We start from the raw sequence: 18,326 nt of genomic DNA, 5'->3' as shown, positions 1-18,326 counted from the left end.
AAGTAAAGATATTTAATTTATATATCTTTTCATACTGCCAACACAAACCTCAAATATATGTCTGTGACGGCTAATTTGCGCCCCTCTAATTTTTTGATAAAAGAATGGAACTATGTTTGTTGTGTATGACAAGTTATCTCTCAGTTTTTTTTTTGAGATAATTTTTCTTGTTCACTGATAAACTGTCAAGGTGATTGTTCCATATAGTTGTAGCACTGTAGCTGCACTCAGTAAAAAAAATTTGTGAGAAAGCTGCACTTATTTGTGCATACAAATTGTCAGAGGATACATTTGCTATTGTACACAGAATACAAATAGCGCCCAGACGAGCGCGCCCCGCCGCATTAGCGCGTTGGTGGCACCCCACACCAGGTCCACCGCCACCATGCTCACCGCATCGCCGCCCACCGCCGCCATGCTCGCTCGCTCGCTTGCTCGGGCGTGGTGGATCTGGGAGGCTGGGATGCGACGAGCCTCCCTCTGTCTCTCTCTACTTCCCATGTGACTGTGATCTTGCTGACTTGTTTGGATTATGCTGAAATTTTGCTTTGTGTAATTTCAAATTTTGGCTTCTCAAAAGGAAGTTCGTGTTTGGGAAATTTCAAATCTTGGCTAACCTGTAGAGTATAGAGAAGTTACAAAGGTTTGCCAAGTTCTAGGCATGCTAAATCTTCTAAATCACTAAGCTCCCTACAGCGTGTGACCCCGTAGGTTTCATAAATCATAGACATGAACGGAACCCCTTCGTTCAATGACCGACAACAGAACTGTGGACGCCCATATCGATCCCTATGATTACACGGATGACATTTGAGTGAACCTTTGGTTAGCATGTGATGTTCCTCTTGCTGTGTGATACTTTAACCTGAGGTGTGCTGGTATCGTCCTGAGTGCACATGCTCACTATGTCATTCTTCTCGTTACCGATTTTTGTTCTTCTTCCTCGTTGAAGTGTTCCGGCATTCCCGTGACATAGTCAACTATGTCTGGACAGACGATGATGGATGTCGTTACACCGAGAGGGCACTAAGAATATCTCTGCATTGTCAGAGGAGCAAATCCCACTCTCGAGCTATAAAGACCCTTCTCAAACTTTCTGATGAACCTGTAAGTTCTCCTTATGATCACCGTGTTACAGATGACATTTGAGCAACCCAAAGTACATAGTACGATAGGAAGTGACTATGATACTCTCACGTCCTGAGGAACTGAAAAGACATGCTAACACTCCAGGTTATAACAATTTATTTCAGACGATATTATCTCAAAATATAACAAACAAGTTTCGGTCGATTCAATATGATCGTTCTTCTGACGTCATACTCTCATTGTAGTTTTAGGACTATCATTACGCTTAACGATACCCTAAGATCCAGAAAACATGATCACTAACAACCCTTGAGCCAGTCATAGAGGCAAGACTAGGAACCTATTCTTTGTCGTTTATGATTTCACACGTGCATATGAGTTTTCCACTGAATCGTTTATTCCATAATCATAGCAGTTATATCATGAAATATGAACTCTTAATTATTAAAATGGAAATACAATAATACAATATTGTTGCCTCTAGGGCATATTTCCAACAGATAAAGTGTCCACCCCCCCCCCCCCGCCGCGCTTTATATTATAAACAACCATCCAATACAACAAGCTCGCTGAGGCCGCAACACAACCAAGCCCAAAAGGAAAACGAGAAAGAAAGAGAAAAAAATGCCGACACCGGCAGATCAATGAAACGAAGATGACCGGCAACTGTTGCACCCTCTGGAGATGTCCCTCCCCACTCCTAGCACTCCGAAGAGTCGTGTACATAGAAACACCTTCAAGAAGGAATGCAACGATGATGACGCTTCTGCTGCCCGAACAAGTCCTAGGGTTTCCCCCAGTATGAGGAGGGTAGTGGGGAAGGGGTATAACTGCCGCCCTTCACGAAGGAACGGTGGCGCCCACATGAGTCACCACGTCGGTGCCGGATGAGATGCCGGGGATTTCTCCTGGCCCTACAACCACCACCAGCCCGTACGGTCCATAGTGCACCACCCAACCTGCCACCCACCAGCCTGTGCCACCACGGTCAACAAACCATCCTCGTCATCTCACCGAGGCCACCGACACAACGCCTAGAGGAAGGAAGCGGAAGTTGGGCACACCTGCAACGCACCCGATGGGATGGAACAACCTCCACCGCTATCGCAGAGCCAATTGGACCCGACAACACAGACATACCAGGCCCCTACTGCCCCGGTTAGGCCCATATGGGCTCGTAAAGCCCCCGCCACCATGTTGTAGCACGCCAGCTAACGACAACGCCACCACCCGCGGACCGCCGAAGCCCCGCCACCACCACCGAGGACCAGAGCCACCACATGAAGAACCTTCGGCCCGCCCCAACCCAGATGGGGCCCAAAATGGCCCTGATCTGGGCCGAGCGGGTGCCGCCGGCCACCAGCACCAACACGCCGCCCCGCAGCCAACGGCCGCGCCGCCGCACCAAGGACACCCGAGGCTAGCGGGATCCCTACCGCCGAGCCAAACCGCCACCGGCCAAGCTGCACCGCCGCCATCAGGGGGCCCCCGCGCCCCCCCTCCGCGCGCTTGGGGAAAGACCGGCCCGCCACCGCTAGCACCACGTGGGTAGGGCCCGACGGTTCACGCCGGCAGCAGGGGAGATCAGCTGGGAGGGGGCCTTGAGGAGGGGAGAGGGACGAGGGTTCGCCCGTCGGGGGGGGGGGGGGGGGGGGGGGGGGAGCGAGATAGCTTTACCAATAGAGAGGCTTGTGGCAATCGACTTATTTCTTCACTCAGCCCGGATCGTTTCAAGTTAAGTTGAACATGACCCAAGGCAAAACATCGTTCGAGACCAAACTCAGGCCCCTGTCATTGGTGTTTTTTTTTAGCAAATTGGCCTATTCCTATAGCACGAGTGTAGGTTTTTTTAGCATGTCACCGGTGATCGATCACTAAAATTTAGTCTATCACAATATTCTAGATTGGAGCACAACAGACATCTTACTATTAATTAATGTTGATATTTGTCACAAAATAAAACAATGTACCAGTAGTATGATTATTTTATGTTTGCAGGGGAAAACAATACTATGAGATAGTATTGGTCACCATTTGTCCACAACAAAATAAGTAGTGGTCACCAATTTCATTTTGCATGCAAATAGGTCACTTGTAGGTGCTAGCGCTACATCCCCACATATACTCCTACAATGAGAGGAATACAAGCCATACCAAGAAGCAAACTACTTTAATAAAAAAGTTGATTGCACAAACATAGATTGTGGGGATAGTGTTACACATGGCCAAAGGTTTAGGCCAAAAATAAAAGGAAACCACATGTTCTTGTGTAATCATTCCCAACAATCCACCACATGTTCAAGCATTTGACGAGATTCAGGACATCAAGAATCCATCAGTCAGACCTGGACCCACATGGACTGAGAAATGGATGATTAATGCATGTATGTGGTTTATGCTGCTCACTCTTGATGTGTTCTCCGGAGAGTATTTGTGTGCTATAGCTACCAGCAACATGGCAGGTTGATCTTGTTCCCCGCCGAGCACCGGTGGTCTCTTTCCCAGCGTCTCCTATTCCCTAATGCTTTTAGCTTCACATTTTCCTCTTCCCGTCTCATCTCTCTAAGTTACCACCTCCGTTCTCTTCCTCGCCACAGCCAACTTATTTGATATAGTGGTAGACCAGTCAAGCTTTCCGCTACTTGGATAAAGGTGGTGTGGTATATATGCATGTGCTCATCTGCACATACGGTGTTTTGTTGGTTAGTGGGTTTGTACTATTTTTTTTGGCACTGAGTTACTTAGTAGTAAAGTAGTAGGTGTGCATGTGCCAAAGTGACTTGACACTTCACAGATGGTTTCATATATTGTCTTGCATACCACGGCTGTTGCCTGTTGGAATGTGGAACCACCTGCCATTCGGTACAAAATATATAGCGCATTTCTTTTAGATAGCTCAATTCGTATAACATGGAATTGAAAGTTGAGCGACATATTTGGATGCTTTCAAGGACTGATGATTCATTCTTAAGATAATTTGGGTGTGGCCCATTCGCTGCACACATGTTGAAAGTAAATAAAATCCTAAATGGGTAATGTTCGAGACGTGAGTAAAATTCTTGGTATCAAAGATTTATAAACGATGTATGGCTTGTTGGAAAATATAATCACAAACCATACGCTCTATGTGCTGCTCATGTGGCCATTCAAAGACTCATCCCCACGCGCACACAGATAATTCACATGTTGGTTTCTAGAAAAGATACAATTATAACAACTAGCTAGTATCAGTGAGCAAAGTCGCAAAATGTGTGTACGTTACCAAGAGGAAATTCAATGATTTTACCCATTGTCGGTGTGAAATCCGGCAAATCCCTCGATAGGGTATTGTTACCAACCCGGAAGGTCGAGAGGGGAAACAAATACTCAGAGGTTACCCACGCCTTCGGTGGAGGTAAAACCCTACTTCATTGATGATGAGGGTGTACAGAGTACAATGATGATCGTAGGTCTATCCAGAGGTGATGATGAGATTGTAAGGTGCCTATCAACTAGCCCAGCCTAGCCTTAATTATAAACTAGAACGAGACCTAGGGTTACATGTGCTTCCCTAATCCCTCACTCGGCAATAGCTTATGCACCTTCATCGGGAAAAAAATTATGCACAACATCATGGGATTATGTTTTACCTTTGGTTTAATGCCACATCCAAGTGTATCATACTTGGAACTGCCATGTTACATATTCTGCTCAAATAAGATGAAAAATCTTTAATCAATGCCTCTATATGTTATGTTGTGGGTAGCAACACACATGACACTTGAATAGTTTTATACATACTAGTAAGGTACACGTGCATTGCATGTCAAAGCTTAGACAACCAATGCACGATCAAATATTAACATATCACATTATAGCAGGTAAACATGTAGATGTAGATTTAGTTCTTGTAGTTCATCCTACTAAGAAAATAAATTACTTTATGAATCCTATAAATATATACTTAAGTAGTTGATCCCACTACTTCTATTTATCTCAACATGCACACATGCCACATGCCACATCATCAGCTGCACTACTTTTATTTCTCTTAACATGCATGCATAAAAATGGTACATATACTAATTCTTTCAACACACACACATAAAATTTTATCAACCCCGCTACTTTATTTCTCTCAACATTTGTGAGAAATAATACTTTATTAATATTTTGTAACTATATAACAATAAAATAAATCAAACCAAATGTATTTTTAATCTTTGGTATCACATTCAAATTTAAGACTACCAAATCTCATCAAAATAATACATTGAGCTAATTCCCACATGTTCCTGCAGCAGCGCGCGTATCATCTAGTGTACTATGAGAGTCTCGACATCGTCTAGTGTGCTATGAGAGTCTTGACAAAATTTTTAAATAAAAGTGGATGGAAATTCTTTTAGAGAAAAAATAGCTTGCGACAACTAAAATATGAAAGAAACTAAAATAAGTGCGAATTTTTATTTCTGGTTTTTCTTCTAATAACTTCCTCACGTTTTTTTGGTTTTTTCTGCTGTCTTTTATGTGTTAGTTTGCTGGTTTTTCTACAGATTTTCCTTGGGTTTTTCCCAAAAAAAATCATATCTTCTTTTTCGTGTTTTGTATTTTTTTTCAAAAAAATTCATGTATTTTCAAAATTTTGAACTTTTTAACAATTCTAGAATACTTTTTTCGAATATCTGAACTGTTTTTAAAATCTGTGAACTTTTTCAAAATTAGTGAGCATTTTTAAATTCATGATCAATTTTTCTAATTCTCGAACAAGTTTCCAAATCCTTGAACTTTTTTCAAAATATTTCACATTTTTAATTCATGAACTTCAAAAATTGTGAACTTTTTACAAATAGTTGAACTTTCTCAAACTCATGAATTTTTTTTGAACTTCATGAACTCTTTTTCAAAAATTCTCAGACAATTTTTGGAATATGTGAAGTTTTGTTCAAATATCTAAGAATTATTTTAAATTCGTGAACATGTTTCAAATCCCTGAACATTTTTCTAATTAGAGAATAGTTTTTTAAATCCATGATTTTTTTCAAAATTCATGAAATTTTTTGAATTTTTTCAAAAAATTGATGTTTCTCAAATTCATGAACTTTTTAAAATCCATGAATTTTTCCCAAATTGATGATTTTTCAAATCCACAAATCCTTTGGAAATCTGTAAAACTGTTTTTGTTTTGATAAATTTTTTAATTTTAAACTCTAAGACAAAGGGAGCAGAAAAATCGAGCGAATGTTTTTTTTTGGCTTGAACGATCTGCATGTTTTTAGGGCTGAGAAAGACCTACATATGGGCGAGAGAAAAGGCGAACATAGCAAAGGAAGCCTAAATGGGCGAGACCCAGAACTATCTGTAGTGTGCGCCAAGGGAGACTTCCTAGCACAACGGGCGCCGAAAAAGAACTCTCAAAGCATGGCATGTTCTATCCAGGTAAAAGAGATGAGGTGCCTCGCGCCCACCTGGTGAGATCTTGTGTGCTTGCATTAAATTGGCAGGCCATACATAATTGAAGCCTAGAAACTGTAATGAACCGAGTAACAATAGTAATGTTAAACTTATTTCGGCAAGAAAAAGTATCGATCACAAGTTTTATTTTACATGCTAACTAGTAATTCAACCATGGGTGCATGCGGTAAGATGCAACCAAGCAATGCAGTAAAGGACCCGCTGGTGGCATGAACTGGAACGAATGTTCCAAAATACAAGGAATAACTTCGTGATCACGAAAATCCAATTTGGTGCATAGGCTCATCTGCACCCGGTTAGAAAAAAATCAAAACAAATACTAAACAAATTAAAGAAATCCAATTTTTTTGTGTGATAGAAAATTGTATGCTTGAGGTTCGCTCCAAATTTTAACTTATTTGGACATCTGAGCAGCTCTCAGCAAAAGAAAATCAGGTCCGAACAGCGGTAAACTTTTTTACAGACCATTATTTTTTTTTTGCTGAGAGTTGCTCAGATGTCCAAATGAGTTGGAATTTGGAGCGCATCTCACGTATAAACTTATCTACCACACACACAAAATTTGGAATATTTTTTTAATTTTTTTAGTATTTTTTTTGAGTTTTTTTTTTGTCAGAGAGGGTGCAGATGAGCTCGGGAGCAGAAACGCCGCACTCGATCACTTCTTTGCACTGCGCACTGCTCCACCGGTATACCATACTACATCTATGATTTTGATCTAGGTGCATGCATTGCCTTCATGTCGTTTTTCTCATGTTACCCGCAAGTCTATTGAACAGTTATGTTCCGCACTAAGAACTGGTGTCCTCATGCTACTCAAAGTTGTATGTACTTGTTGTGTTCTTAATTGAGCATTGTTGCATCTATGAGCTCTCACACTATGTATCATGGCGAAGGAGCATCGTGTAGTGCACTGAGCATCGATCCTTTTTCCTGGCGCCTCCTACTCCCTAATGCGTTTAGTTTCACATCCCCCTCTCTTTCCATCTCATCTCTTTTGTGCTACTATGTCTTTTGTATAGATGGTGTGGTATAATATGCATATGCCCATCCATGGGAGTCGGGTTGGTGGGTATGTAGTACTATTATTTGTAACCTATTTAAAGGGGAAATACCCTTTGGTTCCTGAGTGTATATACATCTCATATGAGAAAAAATGATAATTTAAAAAAGTCAAAAAAGTTTGGAAGTTTTTTTTACAATAAATTTGACTTTCTTTTGCACTGGTATATAAATTTTCACGAATAGAAAACCAACATTGACTTCAGGGCAAAAAAATATATTTGCTATTAGAGGTCACTATTCACACTATTTTGACCAAATTTGTTGTCTCTTTTGAAAAGAACTCAATGAGATTTTTTCCTAATGTGGATTTTTTTACCAGTATAATGGTAGGTCAAGTTTATTTCAAAAATATTTTTAGAATTTGTTGACTTTTTATTTAATTTCTAATTTTTTTCCATATAGGGTGTATATACACCATATAATGGAAGGTCAACCCTATTTTATGGAACATGTACGTTGGCACATAATCGAGTGCTCAAAACCGAGTTTTGCGTAATCTGTTTCTTTTCATCGTTTTCGTACAATCCAGACGTCACCTCGTGAGATGTATGTATTGCTTAGTACTCCCTCCGTAAAGATCATTATTTTAGTGATATAAACGCTCTTACATTTTTTTACAGAGGTAGTAATAGACACTTAATCTACATATGTGTCTTGGTTGCAGATTCTACTCCCTCCGTCCCATAATATAAAAACGTTTTTGCCACTACACTAGTAGGGGCAAAAATGTTCTTATATTATGGGACGGAGCGAGTAGCTATTAAGGGGCAGACGTATAGGGTGTGTGAGTGCTCCTAGGCCAGTAATTTGAGTAACCGAATATGTATTGTATGTGATGAAAAAGTTTAAAACCTTCAACTATATATGAATCCAATGATTTGATTTTGGTGATCAGACCGAATTTCTGTATTCCGTAGTTAGCGATCGGTTCTACTAAATGTATGCTACGTAATTTTGGTCTCATTCTTCTACCGTCATTGAGGCCTTGAGGGACACCTTTTTATCTTGCACTCACAAGAGAAAAAGGAGAGCCAAGAAAAAAAAGGAGAACCAAGAAAAGGTTATCTTTTTTTAACACAAAAGTAAACCTTATCAAGATAAGTCGCTCGATATTTTGTTTTACATTACTCACTCTATTTTGTTTCATTGTAAACCTTTCAAATCAGTTTTTTTAGGGGCTTCAAATCAGATTTTGTTAGAACAACTTTCATAAAATTCCAAAGGAATAAACACATTCGTCTGCAAGCCCAGCCCAGCCCAGCCCAGCCCGTTGACATATGCCCCTAAGCCCTAATGAGAGACACTGGCACGTGGGGCCAGACACCACACCAACGCAAACCCTCACCACTCTCAAACAACAAACCAGTCCACGTCGGGTCATCGGCGGTGGCCATGTGGAAGAGGTTGTCGGTGACGGTGAGGTAGAGCCACTTGACGATGTGGTGGCGTCATGGCGTTGGCGGCGACGGACCCGTCGATGTGGTCGCGGAGGCGGTAGGAGGTGAAGAGCAGGCTGAAATAGGTGCGCCATGCAGTGTACGTCGGGGTGTCGAGGTCGAGGACGACGGGCACATGCTCCTTGATGGGGAGGTCCAGGATGCGGTCGCAGGAGACCGGCGGGAGGGCGAAGGGGTTGGTGTCGTTGTGGCCGTTGCCGGAGACGGAGGAACGGGCAGGGGAGCCCATGCTGGAGGGAGGTTAGAGCGGCGGAAGCTGAGGAGGAAGAAGAGGTCACTTGGTAACTGATACCATGTAGAAACGGGAGTGAAGAATAGAATGCAACGCGCTTAGAGCATCTCTAGTGGATCATCTATATGGACGTGTATAGCAAATATACACAATGCCAGCTAAAAAATTACTCCCAGCGACTCGTGTAAAAGGGCGTGTAAACATCCACGCCCAGTCCACGACGGTACGAGGCGTGGAAATATACACGAGCAAGCCACGCTCGTCAGCTCGCGAAAACGAGATGGCTGCTTCGTCCCGCGCCCGCCCGGAGGAAGAATCGGAGGAGCTCGCCCCCAGGTCGCCGTCGCGTTTCTTCTCCGGCTGTCGCCCAAGGTAACAATTTCTTCCTCTTCGGCCTTGCTCACGAGCGGGAGGGCGGGGACGGGGCGACGGGGGGGGGGGGGGGGGGGGCGGCGCACGCCCTGCAGCTAGATCTGGCGGCGGCGGGAGGTCGGCCGCGTGGGGAGGCTGTGCGGGCAGCGGGCGGCGCTAGCTGCGGGCGGGGCTAGCTGCGGGCAGCGTCGTGCGAGATGCGGGCGGCGGGGTGCGGGATGCGGGCGGCGGGGTGCGGGATGCGGGCGGCGGAGTGCGGGTGCGGGCGGCGCTAGCTGCGGCCTGGGGAGAGGTAGGAGGTCGACGGGCTGGGAAGGCCGGCGGCCTGCGACCTGGGGAGAGGAGTGAGGTCGACGGGCAGGGGAGAGGCAGCTCTGAATCGAAGCAGTGAGGCCGAGTGGGTGGGGAAAAGCAGGAAATTGCAATGCTTTCTCCATCTGGTGTTGATATTTGGTATTTGTCTATTGCAAATTGTTGCTTGGCCATGTCAATTTGATGTCAGATTGTGGTCTAAAATAGCTATGCATTGGTTGCTTGCAGATGGATGGTGACCAAAGCTTCTTGGAGACCATTGGTTTTGGTTACACACAAACACAACCAGATAGTCCAATTGAAGAGCAGGCAACTCCATCAACTCAGCATCGTTCTGCAATAACAGAGAAAGGAAAATCCAACAAAGGAAAAAATTGGTCTAGTGATGAGGACAAGGTTCTCATAGCAGCATGGGCAAATACAAGTTTGGATATTGTTGGGACAGATCAAAACCGAGATGCTTATTGGGATAGAATTTCAGAGTACTACAACACACACAAGGAATCATCATGGCCGGAGCGTAATGCTAATGCAATCAATTGTCGTTACACAACGATTAACAGAGAGACCTCTAAATTTTATGGTTGTCTTCAGCAGATTTTAAATAGGCAAGAAAGTGGAAGGACTATAGAAGAAAAGGTATGCGCATTTCTTGTAATTCTATATGTGATGTGCAATATTCTATATGTGTTGTGCTTATTTTGACAACATATTTATATGTGCAGACAAACGATGCACACATTTTGTTCAAGGAAATGGATCTTAAAAAAAAGAAGCCTTTCACACTGATGCATTGCTATGTGGAGTTTTCGAAGTATCCAAAGTGGCAGACAAGAGAAGTTGAAACTTCTCTTAAGAAACAAAAGAAGACCATTGATGCAAGTCCAGGCACAGCCACCAATGATCTGGGTGATGCATCCTCGGTACGTACTGATGCTACCTCGATACGCACTGATGCTCTTGAACATGAGAAAAGACCTGATGGTGTGAAGAAGGATAAGAGAGGTAAAGCTGATGACAGTGCTTGCAAGCTGTCATTAGAAACTGTGTGGGCAGCAAAGCTCGAGAAGGATGAGATCAAAGAGGCGACAAGAAATGCTCACTACGCACAACAATTGGAATTGCGAAAAGAGGAGATTGCACTCAAAAAGAATGAAGATGCACGAAATGAGTGGGAGGATGCACGGAGACAGTTTGAATTAGATGAGAGGGTCATGCTCATCGACACTAGTGGTATGACTGATGTGCTAAAGCAGTTCTACCAAGATAAGCAGAAGGAGATCCTTGCTCGCGGCCTAGGGTAATGTGAACTATATGTTGTAGTTGTAAGAACTATTTACTGCTTTCTGCTAGTTGAGGACATGGATTACATCACTCATTGCATAAATATTTTTTTGATAGCTGCATTACAAAGACATGGATTACATCACTCATTGCATAAATTATAACTACATGAAAAGAAATGGATTACAAACTTATAACTAGGACATCACTCGTTTCCAAACTTTTGCCACACATGGTCAATTAGATCAAGTTTAAGCTGATCATGTTCATCGAAATTTCTAATCCGGTGAGTCATCTGAATAAAAGAGCTCAGTTCTTCCGCATGAGTACGAGAGACTGTGACTCTTTCTTCCATTGCCTCAAAAGTGCAGCTTTGCCGACCAGTTTGTCGCTCCTCTTCAACTATCATATTGTGCATTATGACACAAGCTTTCATGACATCAGTGATTTCTTTACGTTTCCATCCTTTAGCAGGTCCACGAACAATGGCAAAACGGGATTGCAGAACTCCAAAGGCTCGTTCCACATCTTTCCTAGCCCCCTTTTGCTTCTTGACAAAAGTTTTATGCTTTCTGCTAGTTGGAGCTGGTATGCTCTTCACAAATGTTGCCCACCGTGGATAGATACCATCTGCAAGGTAATACCCCATTGTGTACTGATGGCCATTGATGCTATAATTCACTAGAGGAGTTTGGCCTTCGGCTAGCTTTGTAAAAACAGGAGAAACGTTGAAGAACATTTATATCATTTAGAGACCCTGGTAAACCAAAATAAGCATGCCAAATCCAAAGATCTTGTGAAGCAACTGCTTCCAAGATCATAGTGGGCTCGCTCACATGGCCTTTAAACATGCCATGCCATTTTTGGGGGCAATTTTTCCACCCCCAGTGCATGCAATCTATGCTCCCTAACATACCGGGAAATCCTCTTTCCTCCCCTATTGCAAGTAACCTAGCAATGTCTTCTTCATTTGGAGATCTCAGGTACTTTTCCCCAAAAACTTCACAAACTTTGATCACAAATTTCTTGCAAGACTCTAAATTAGTAGACTCAGCGGACCGGATGTACTCATCAACATCATCAGCTGCTAATCCATATGTTAGCATACGCATTGCCGCAGTCATCTTTTGCAGAGGATGTAACCCAAGAGCTCCAGAAGCACTTCTTTTTTGCGTAAAAAACCATCATAGTCATGCTCAAGTATACCATCAGCTATGCGGTTGAACAAAGTACGCGACATCCTAAATCTGTGCATAAAAAGTAAATGAGAAAGGGAAATGAAAAAATGACCAAAGCAGAGAAGTGTACTAATTACGAACCTTCGTCGAAACAAATGTTCGGGAAAGCGAGGAATCTCTTTGAAGTAGTCGTCCCACAGAAGAACAAATCTGGCATCTCTTCCTTGATCGATTGACTGACGTCCATGCTTGGAACCGCCATGGCGTCGAGCGTTCTTCCTCTCTTCCTCCTCGCGCTCGGCGAATGCTGCAAGTATGAGTTCATCGTCGCTAGATGAAGATGACGAAGAACTCATGTCCCAAGTGGATGTGTTCATTGTGTTGCGTGAGAAACGATAGAGAAATCTAGGTGAGAAGAGAAGTCACAGGTAGAAGTGTACTGGAAGAGAGGTGGTAGGGGTGGTTTATATAGATCGGAAATATAGCCGTTGGAAATATAGCCGCTTGAAAATATAGCCGTTGGAAATATACACGTTCCACTGAAAAACTGGGAGGTGTATAATTTAAAACTGGGAGGTGTATAATTTAGCAAGGTGTATATGGACATATATATGGAGATATACACATCCAAATTTACACCATCCACTAGAGATGCTCTTAGTATTGATTCAGCTGTTCTAGCCACCAAGAGCTATTCTAGCTGAGAGGATAAGCACGCTAGAGTACAGGGAAGAGGTGGTTGGACGTGGGCGTCGTGCATGCAATGCATGGACGTGGTACTACTCTGTCAACACCTTTTTTTTTTTGAGACAATACTCTGTCAACACCTTTGAAAAGAAATTCGTGTACAAGAGTGGTAGCCCATCCCATCCCAGCCCAGCCCAGCCCAGCCCGTCACTCGGCCATCCTCAAGGTGACACCAACGCAAGAAGCCTACCCATCACCTCAAAAAAAAAAAAACGCAAGCCTACCCTCGCTACTCTGTTCCCCATTCCCTCGCCGCCGGCCGCCGCGCCGCCATGCTCCGCCTCCGGAGCTGCGTCCTCGCCCACCTCCTCTCGTCTCCAGCCACCTCTCCGGTATCACCTCTCCACCGCCTCCTCTCCGCCGCAGCGCCAGCCATCTCCACCCCGACCACCGGGTTCGCCGTGGAGGACTACCTCGTCGGCACCTGCGGCCTCACCCGACCCCAAGCCCTCAAGGCCTCCGCCAAGCTCTCCCACCTCAGGTCCCCCGCCAAGCCCGACGCCGTCCTCGCCTTCCTCGCCGGGATCGGCCTCTCCGCCGGCGATGTCGCCGCCCTCGTCGCCAAGGACCCGCAGTTCCTCTGCGCCAGCGTGGAGAGAACACTGGCGCCCGTCGCCGCGGGGCTCTCCGGCCTCGGCTTATCGCGATCTGACATCTCGCGCCTCGTCTCGGTTACTGCCGGCCTCTTCCGGCATAGATCCATCGTCTCCAACGTACAGTACTGTTTGCCCCTCCTCGGCTCCTTCGAGAACCTCTTACACGCGGTCAGCCATGGCTCCAGCCTTGTCGGATCTGATCTCGAGCGGGTGGTCAAGCCCAATGTCGCTCTCCTGCAAGAGAGTGGGCTAGGTGTTTGTGATATTGCCAAGCTGTGCCTCAATAGGCCACGGCTGCTCAGCAGCAACCCAGAGCGCGTCCAGGCGGCGTTGGCGTCCGCCGAAGCACTCGGTGTACCCCGTGGATCCGGGATGTTCAGGTATGCGATTGAAGCTGTTGCATCCTTCACCGAGGAGAAGATCGCTGCCAGAGTGGACTACTTGAAGAAGACATTCAGGTGGTCGGATGCCGACGTGAGCATTGCTGTGTGTAAGGCTCCGAATTTGATCGTAAAATCAAAGGAATCACTGCAGTGCAGGTCTGAATTCCTCATCTCTGAGGTGGGGTTGGAACCGGCCTACCTCGCTCAACGTCCGGCAATGGTCTGTTACAGCCTACAGGGCCGGATGAGACCCCGGTACCACGTTGTAAAGTTTCTCAAGGAAAATGGATTGGTCAAGCACGACCCGAGCTACTATACTGTTTTCAAGGAGAGCGAGAAGTATTTCGTGGATAAGTTCATATGCCCTCACAAGGAAGCTGCACCACACCTTGCAGAAGATTATGCCGCCGCTTGCGGAGGGGAAGTGCCCGCTAGATTCAGATTTACATGAACCAACAATGGGCTGTGAGAAGCGATAATGCTGGTAATTTCTGATTCAGTGTTATTTGCCAAACTGAATGTTTGTTGTCTGATGCATGTTATTTAGTATTGGTAATCCTGGGTGAAACTGGTAATTTGATTATGTCTCACTGAATGATGGCACTGCAATGAACTTGTCCATCCTCATTCGCATAATATTGACACACATAGTGGAACTAAGAGTGTGGAGATCAGGGCATTCTACAAATGCTTTCAACTATCGATAAAGCGTATATCTGCACGCTCTATCTCTATGTTCTCAATGGTCATTGCAGTTTTCAATGCAATCCTCAATCTATCTTTCCATCGAAAAAGATTCTTATTTTGGCCATGATGATACGAAGTATCAAAATTTTCCTTTGGTCATCCAGTTTTGACCTAGTTTTTTGGCTGCTTCCTCTAGTTCTTGTAAGCTGAAACTCTTTGTTCTTCCTGCAATAGCTTTGTTTATGAGATATTGCCTGTTTGAGAAAGCTAGTCATTGTTTACTAGTAGTAGTTTGTATCAGTTTTCTTAGTTTTTTCCCCCGTATTTTTTGGATGGCCTACTGGCTGATACTTTTTCTACGGGCATATGAGCTCAAAATTGAATAATGCTATAATAGTTGCTCTGTTATTGATAGCTGTTGCTGTTCTGAAAGTACTTGGCAGTTTCATGGTTATTTCAGAGTTTTGGCTTAGCTTTTGAAAGCCTTATATTACTTAAGCTTTCTCAAGCACAGAAAGATAGGTCATGTTGTTTCCTTCAAATTATTTATTATGATGTAAATGTATAATGTATCTGGAGGATTATTTTGACTAAAATTCGAGCCACTGGGTCCATTTTATGCCACACGAGTTAAGCTCTATGTATCCGCACATATGGTGGGTGTAAACTTGGACTGTTGGAGTCATCAGGTTGATGTTGTAGTTAACACTTTAGTTATTTTTTTCCTCTTTATTCCCTTCAAGGATCACTGATGGCAGTGCGCTTAGTTACTTCCATGTTTTCTACCATCAACCTGTTCGTGGCCCTCTTGTTGGTGGAAGTGCTGAATCAAAGGATGTAAATAAATGGCTCGATTAGATGATTAATGGTATGAATCTTCGCCGGTCAATACCAGAGTGGTGATCCTCGCAAGTTACTTATTTAGTTGCTGCTGATACTATGTCAGCACTATGGGAAACTGCGTGTGCCTTTTGGGTCTAACCCATCACAAGAGGTGCTTCCTTTGTTTCATGCTTTATTTTGTTGCAGTTATAGTTGGACTTACATTACCATTATATTGTGTGCATGTTCCCCTTTCCATAATTATTAACTTGGAATTTTCATTAGAAGCAAGATGTCCATAATGCACGTTCTACTTAATCAAACCTTGTTCTGTCATACTGTGCATAGGATTACCATTTCTGAATGGTTATGATACATGCATTAGACTTGCTTTTTTTATGATTCTGTATGGTATTATTGTCTGGCTATATCTTAGGTTGTGATTGCACATTTCCCACTCCGTTGTTCTGTACCTAATACTACTGGCTACTGTCCGTCATGTTTTTTTTATGTAGGCTACTGTTTGGGATGGTTCCTTTCAAGGACCAATATATTACTGAGTTGGCTTTTATATCAAGTTGTATCTCAAATTATAGATTGGTGTTACGATCTAGATTTAGCTGAATGTCTTAACTCGTCTTTTAGAAATATCAGGTGGAACCTTGCAAACTTGATATCTTTTTTGTTCTTCTGTTGGTTAAAATAAACTAGACCATACATTTGTTAGCACCATTGATGATTTGAGTATTTCTTTAACCCTTGCATATCAAATTCTTGTTTGAGTTATTGTTAATAAGGTACAGACTGTCTAGAGATTGCAAATAACTAAGCTCTTTTCGTCTTGTAAGAGAAGTAGTGCTCATATGGGGGGGATTTTGGATCCAATTATCGTTTCATGAAAATATACACTCTGAAAGTCAGATGCAGGTAGTTCCTTTTTATTCTTTTAGCCAAGTGTCCCCCAGATGAGGCAACTATCCGTCTTTTAGTTAAGATCAATGAAAACTGGTCTTTCTGGGGCTCTTTGCCTTCAAGGAAAAACAATATTAGATGATTTTTCCTTGCGACCTGTTTACACTGTCTGAAACGAAGAGATAGATTTTTGTCGTACCCTTTTTTTGGTTAGACTCTATAGAGCAAGCATGTCACCAATTTGGCTACAACGTTCTCCATGTGTATATTCATTTAGTGTGCTAACTAGAGAAGACATGGCAGGCACACATAGGCAGTAATGGTCGAACCAAGGACATTTACACTGGAGATGTTGTTTTACACTAATCCACGCAAACTCTGAAGTTTTCACTTTACTGAATTTAGGTGGTGCTTTGTTTCTTCCAGGAGGAGAAAATGTGCTGAAACTGGATGTATCATGGTCCTTTCTTCTTCGAGGAGATGGAGCATGGCGCAAACTGGGGGTTTGCCTATACGTGATTCTGAAGGAGGATCAGCTCCGCTTCGATGCATATTTGTTGCAGGCATAACTAGGCGTGGTGCCTATGGTATATCGAGCTATAGTGCCGCAGACGCGGAGTATGGCATTTTATTGTAGGGCAAGTATAGTGTTTTGGTCTATTTTACTCAATGCATATTGACATGCTGCCTGGTCTCGTCTCTATTTTTTCTCTTTTGTGAGAGCTCCCTGATCTCATCTCACTAGGCAGTAACTTGTATGAGCACTGCCATGGGTTTAGTGCAACATTCAGAGTGTATCATGTTTGGAGCTGTTTTCATGTTTAACAGATGACCGCGTTCATGAAAAGAAGAGATATAATCCGTCTATTGTAGAAAAAGTTTAACAGCGTTCCAATATTACTCAGTTCTTTTGCCTCTCTCGAAACGCACAAATTTGAAAGCACTCTTTGTTTCCCGTGCTCTTTGTTGGCTGACACAAATTGTAAAACCATGGTGATCTCCAGATGCATGCTGCCAGCGGGATGAGATGTGTTCAGTTCCAGTGTGCTTGTATTTTACTTTATTTGCGTGAAAGTGTCCTAAAAGATTAGCAATGCAAATCTTGTGATTCGCCTGACTTATGCTGGATAACTCCGCTAGTTCTAGCACCAGTGATCCTTCCTTTTTGGTTGAGAATTGCACAACATAAATGCATTAAAGATTACAAGCATGATTTATGGACTCTTTGACACTTTGCACAAGTACCCCTATAGACAACACCGTCGACAAACCCCTAACCTACCCCTATCTATAGGCCAAACACGAGAGAAGGGGACCCCCCCACTAGTCAAAGCGATGGATGGTAGACAAGGGAACCCACATGGTCGTAAATGAGCGGCAACAAAAGGGAAAAGAAAAGATTGTACTTCATCTATATCAAGAAGCCGTTTGTAATCGCCTAAAAAGAGCCACCTTAAATGAGATCGGTTTTCTACCTTGTAAATGTGAACAAAATTACATATATATCACAAGATAACGGGTGAACAAAAAGATCAATGGTTTGGTCGCCGGAAAATCGCACCGACCTTGACTAGATACCCTAACCAAATGAACCCGTTATAAATTGCATCAACAAAGAGGGGGGCGGTGTACGGCAAACTTTGTTGGACGTAGCGCAACCTCTTCGACCCGACGACACCACTAATAAGCCCTAACCTACCTCTATCTATAGGTCCGACCCGAGGGTAGGGTTCCCCCAC

At 43.5% G+C, this 18,326-nt stretch overlaps 2 protein-coding genes across 2 annotated transcripts; both read left to right on the top strand.

Annotated features, from left to right (window-relative positions):
- The first annotated feature begins 10,064 nt into the window (after positions 1-10,064).
- On the top strand, positions 10,065-11,316 carry LOC147963231 (uncharacterized). The gene is made up of 2 exons (XM_087528533.1): positions 10,065-10,617; positions 10,704-11,316. The coding sequence occupies exons 1-2, from the start codon at positions 10,207-10,209 to the stop codon at positions 11,280-11,282; spliced, it is 990 nt and encodes a 329-aa protein (XP_087384659.1). The 5' UTR covers positions 10,065-10,206; the 3' UTR covers positions 11,283-11,316.
- A 2,018-nt stretch (positions 11,317-13,334) lies between these two features.
- Positions 13,335-17,439, top strand: LOC147963230 (uncharacterized). The gene is made up of 2 exons (XM_087527770.1): positions 13,335-14,650; positions 17,014-17,439. The coding sequence occupies exon 1, from the start codon at positions 13,460-13,462 to the stop codon at positions 14,615-14,617; it is 1,158 nt and encodes a 385-aa protein (XP_087383896.1). The 5' UTR covers positions 13,335-13,459; the 3' UTR covers positions 14,618-14,650; positions 17,014-17,439.
- Positions 17,440-18,326: the final 887 nt, after the last annotated feature.

Source organism: Triticum urartu, chromosome 6A (genome assembly GCF_056163025.1).
Source record: "Triticum urartu cultivar PI428250 chromosome 6A, HENAU_Tu73, whole genome shotgun sequence".
Lineage (NCBI taxonomy): Eukaryota > Viridiplantae > Streptophyta > Magnoliopsida > Poales > Poaceae > Triticum > Triticum urartu.
This window is presented reverse-complemented; position numbering and strand designations above follow the sequence as displayed.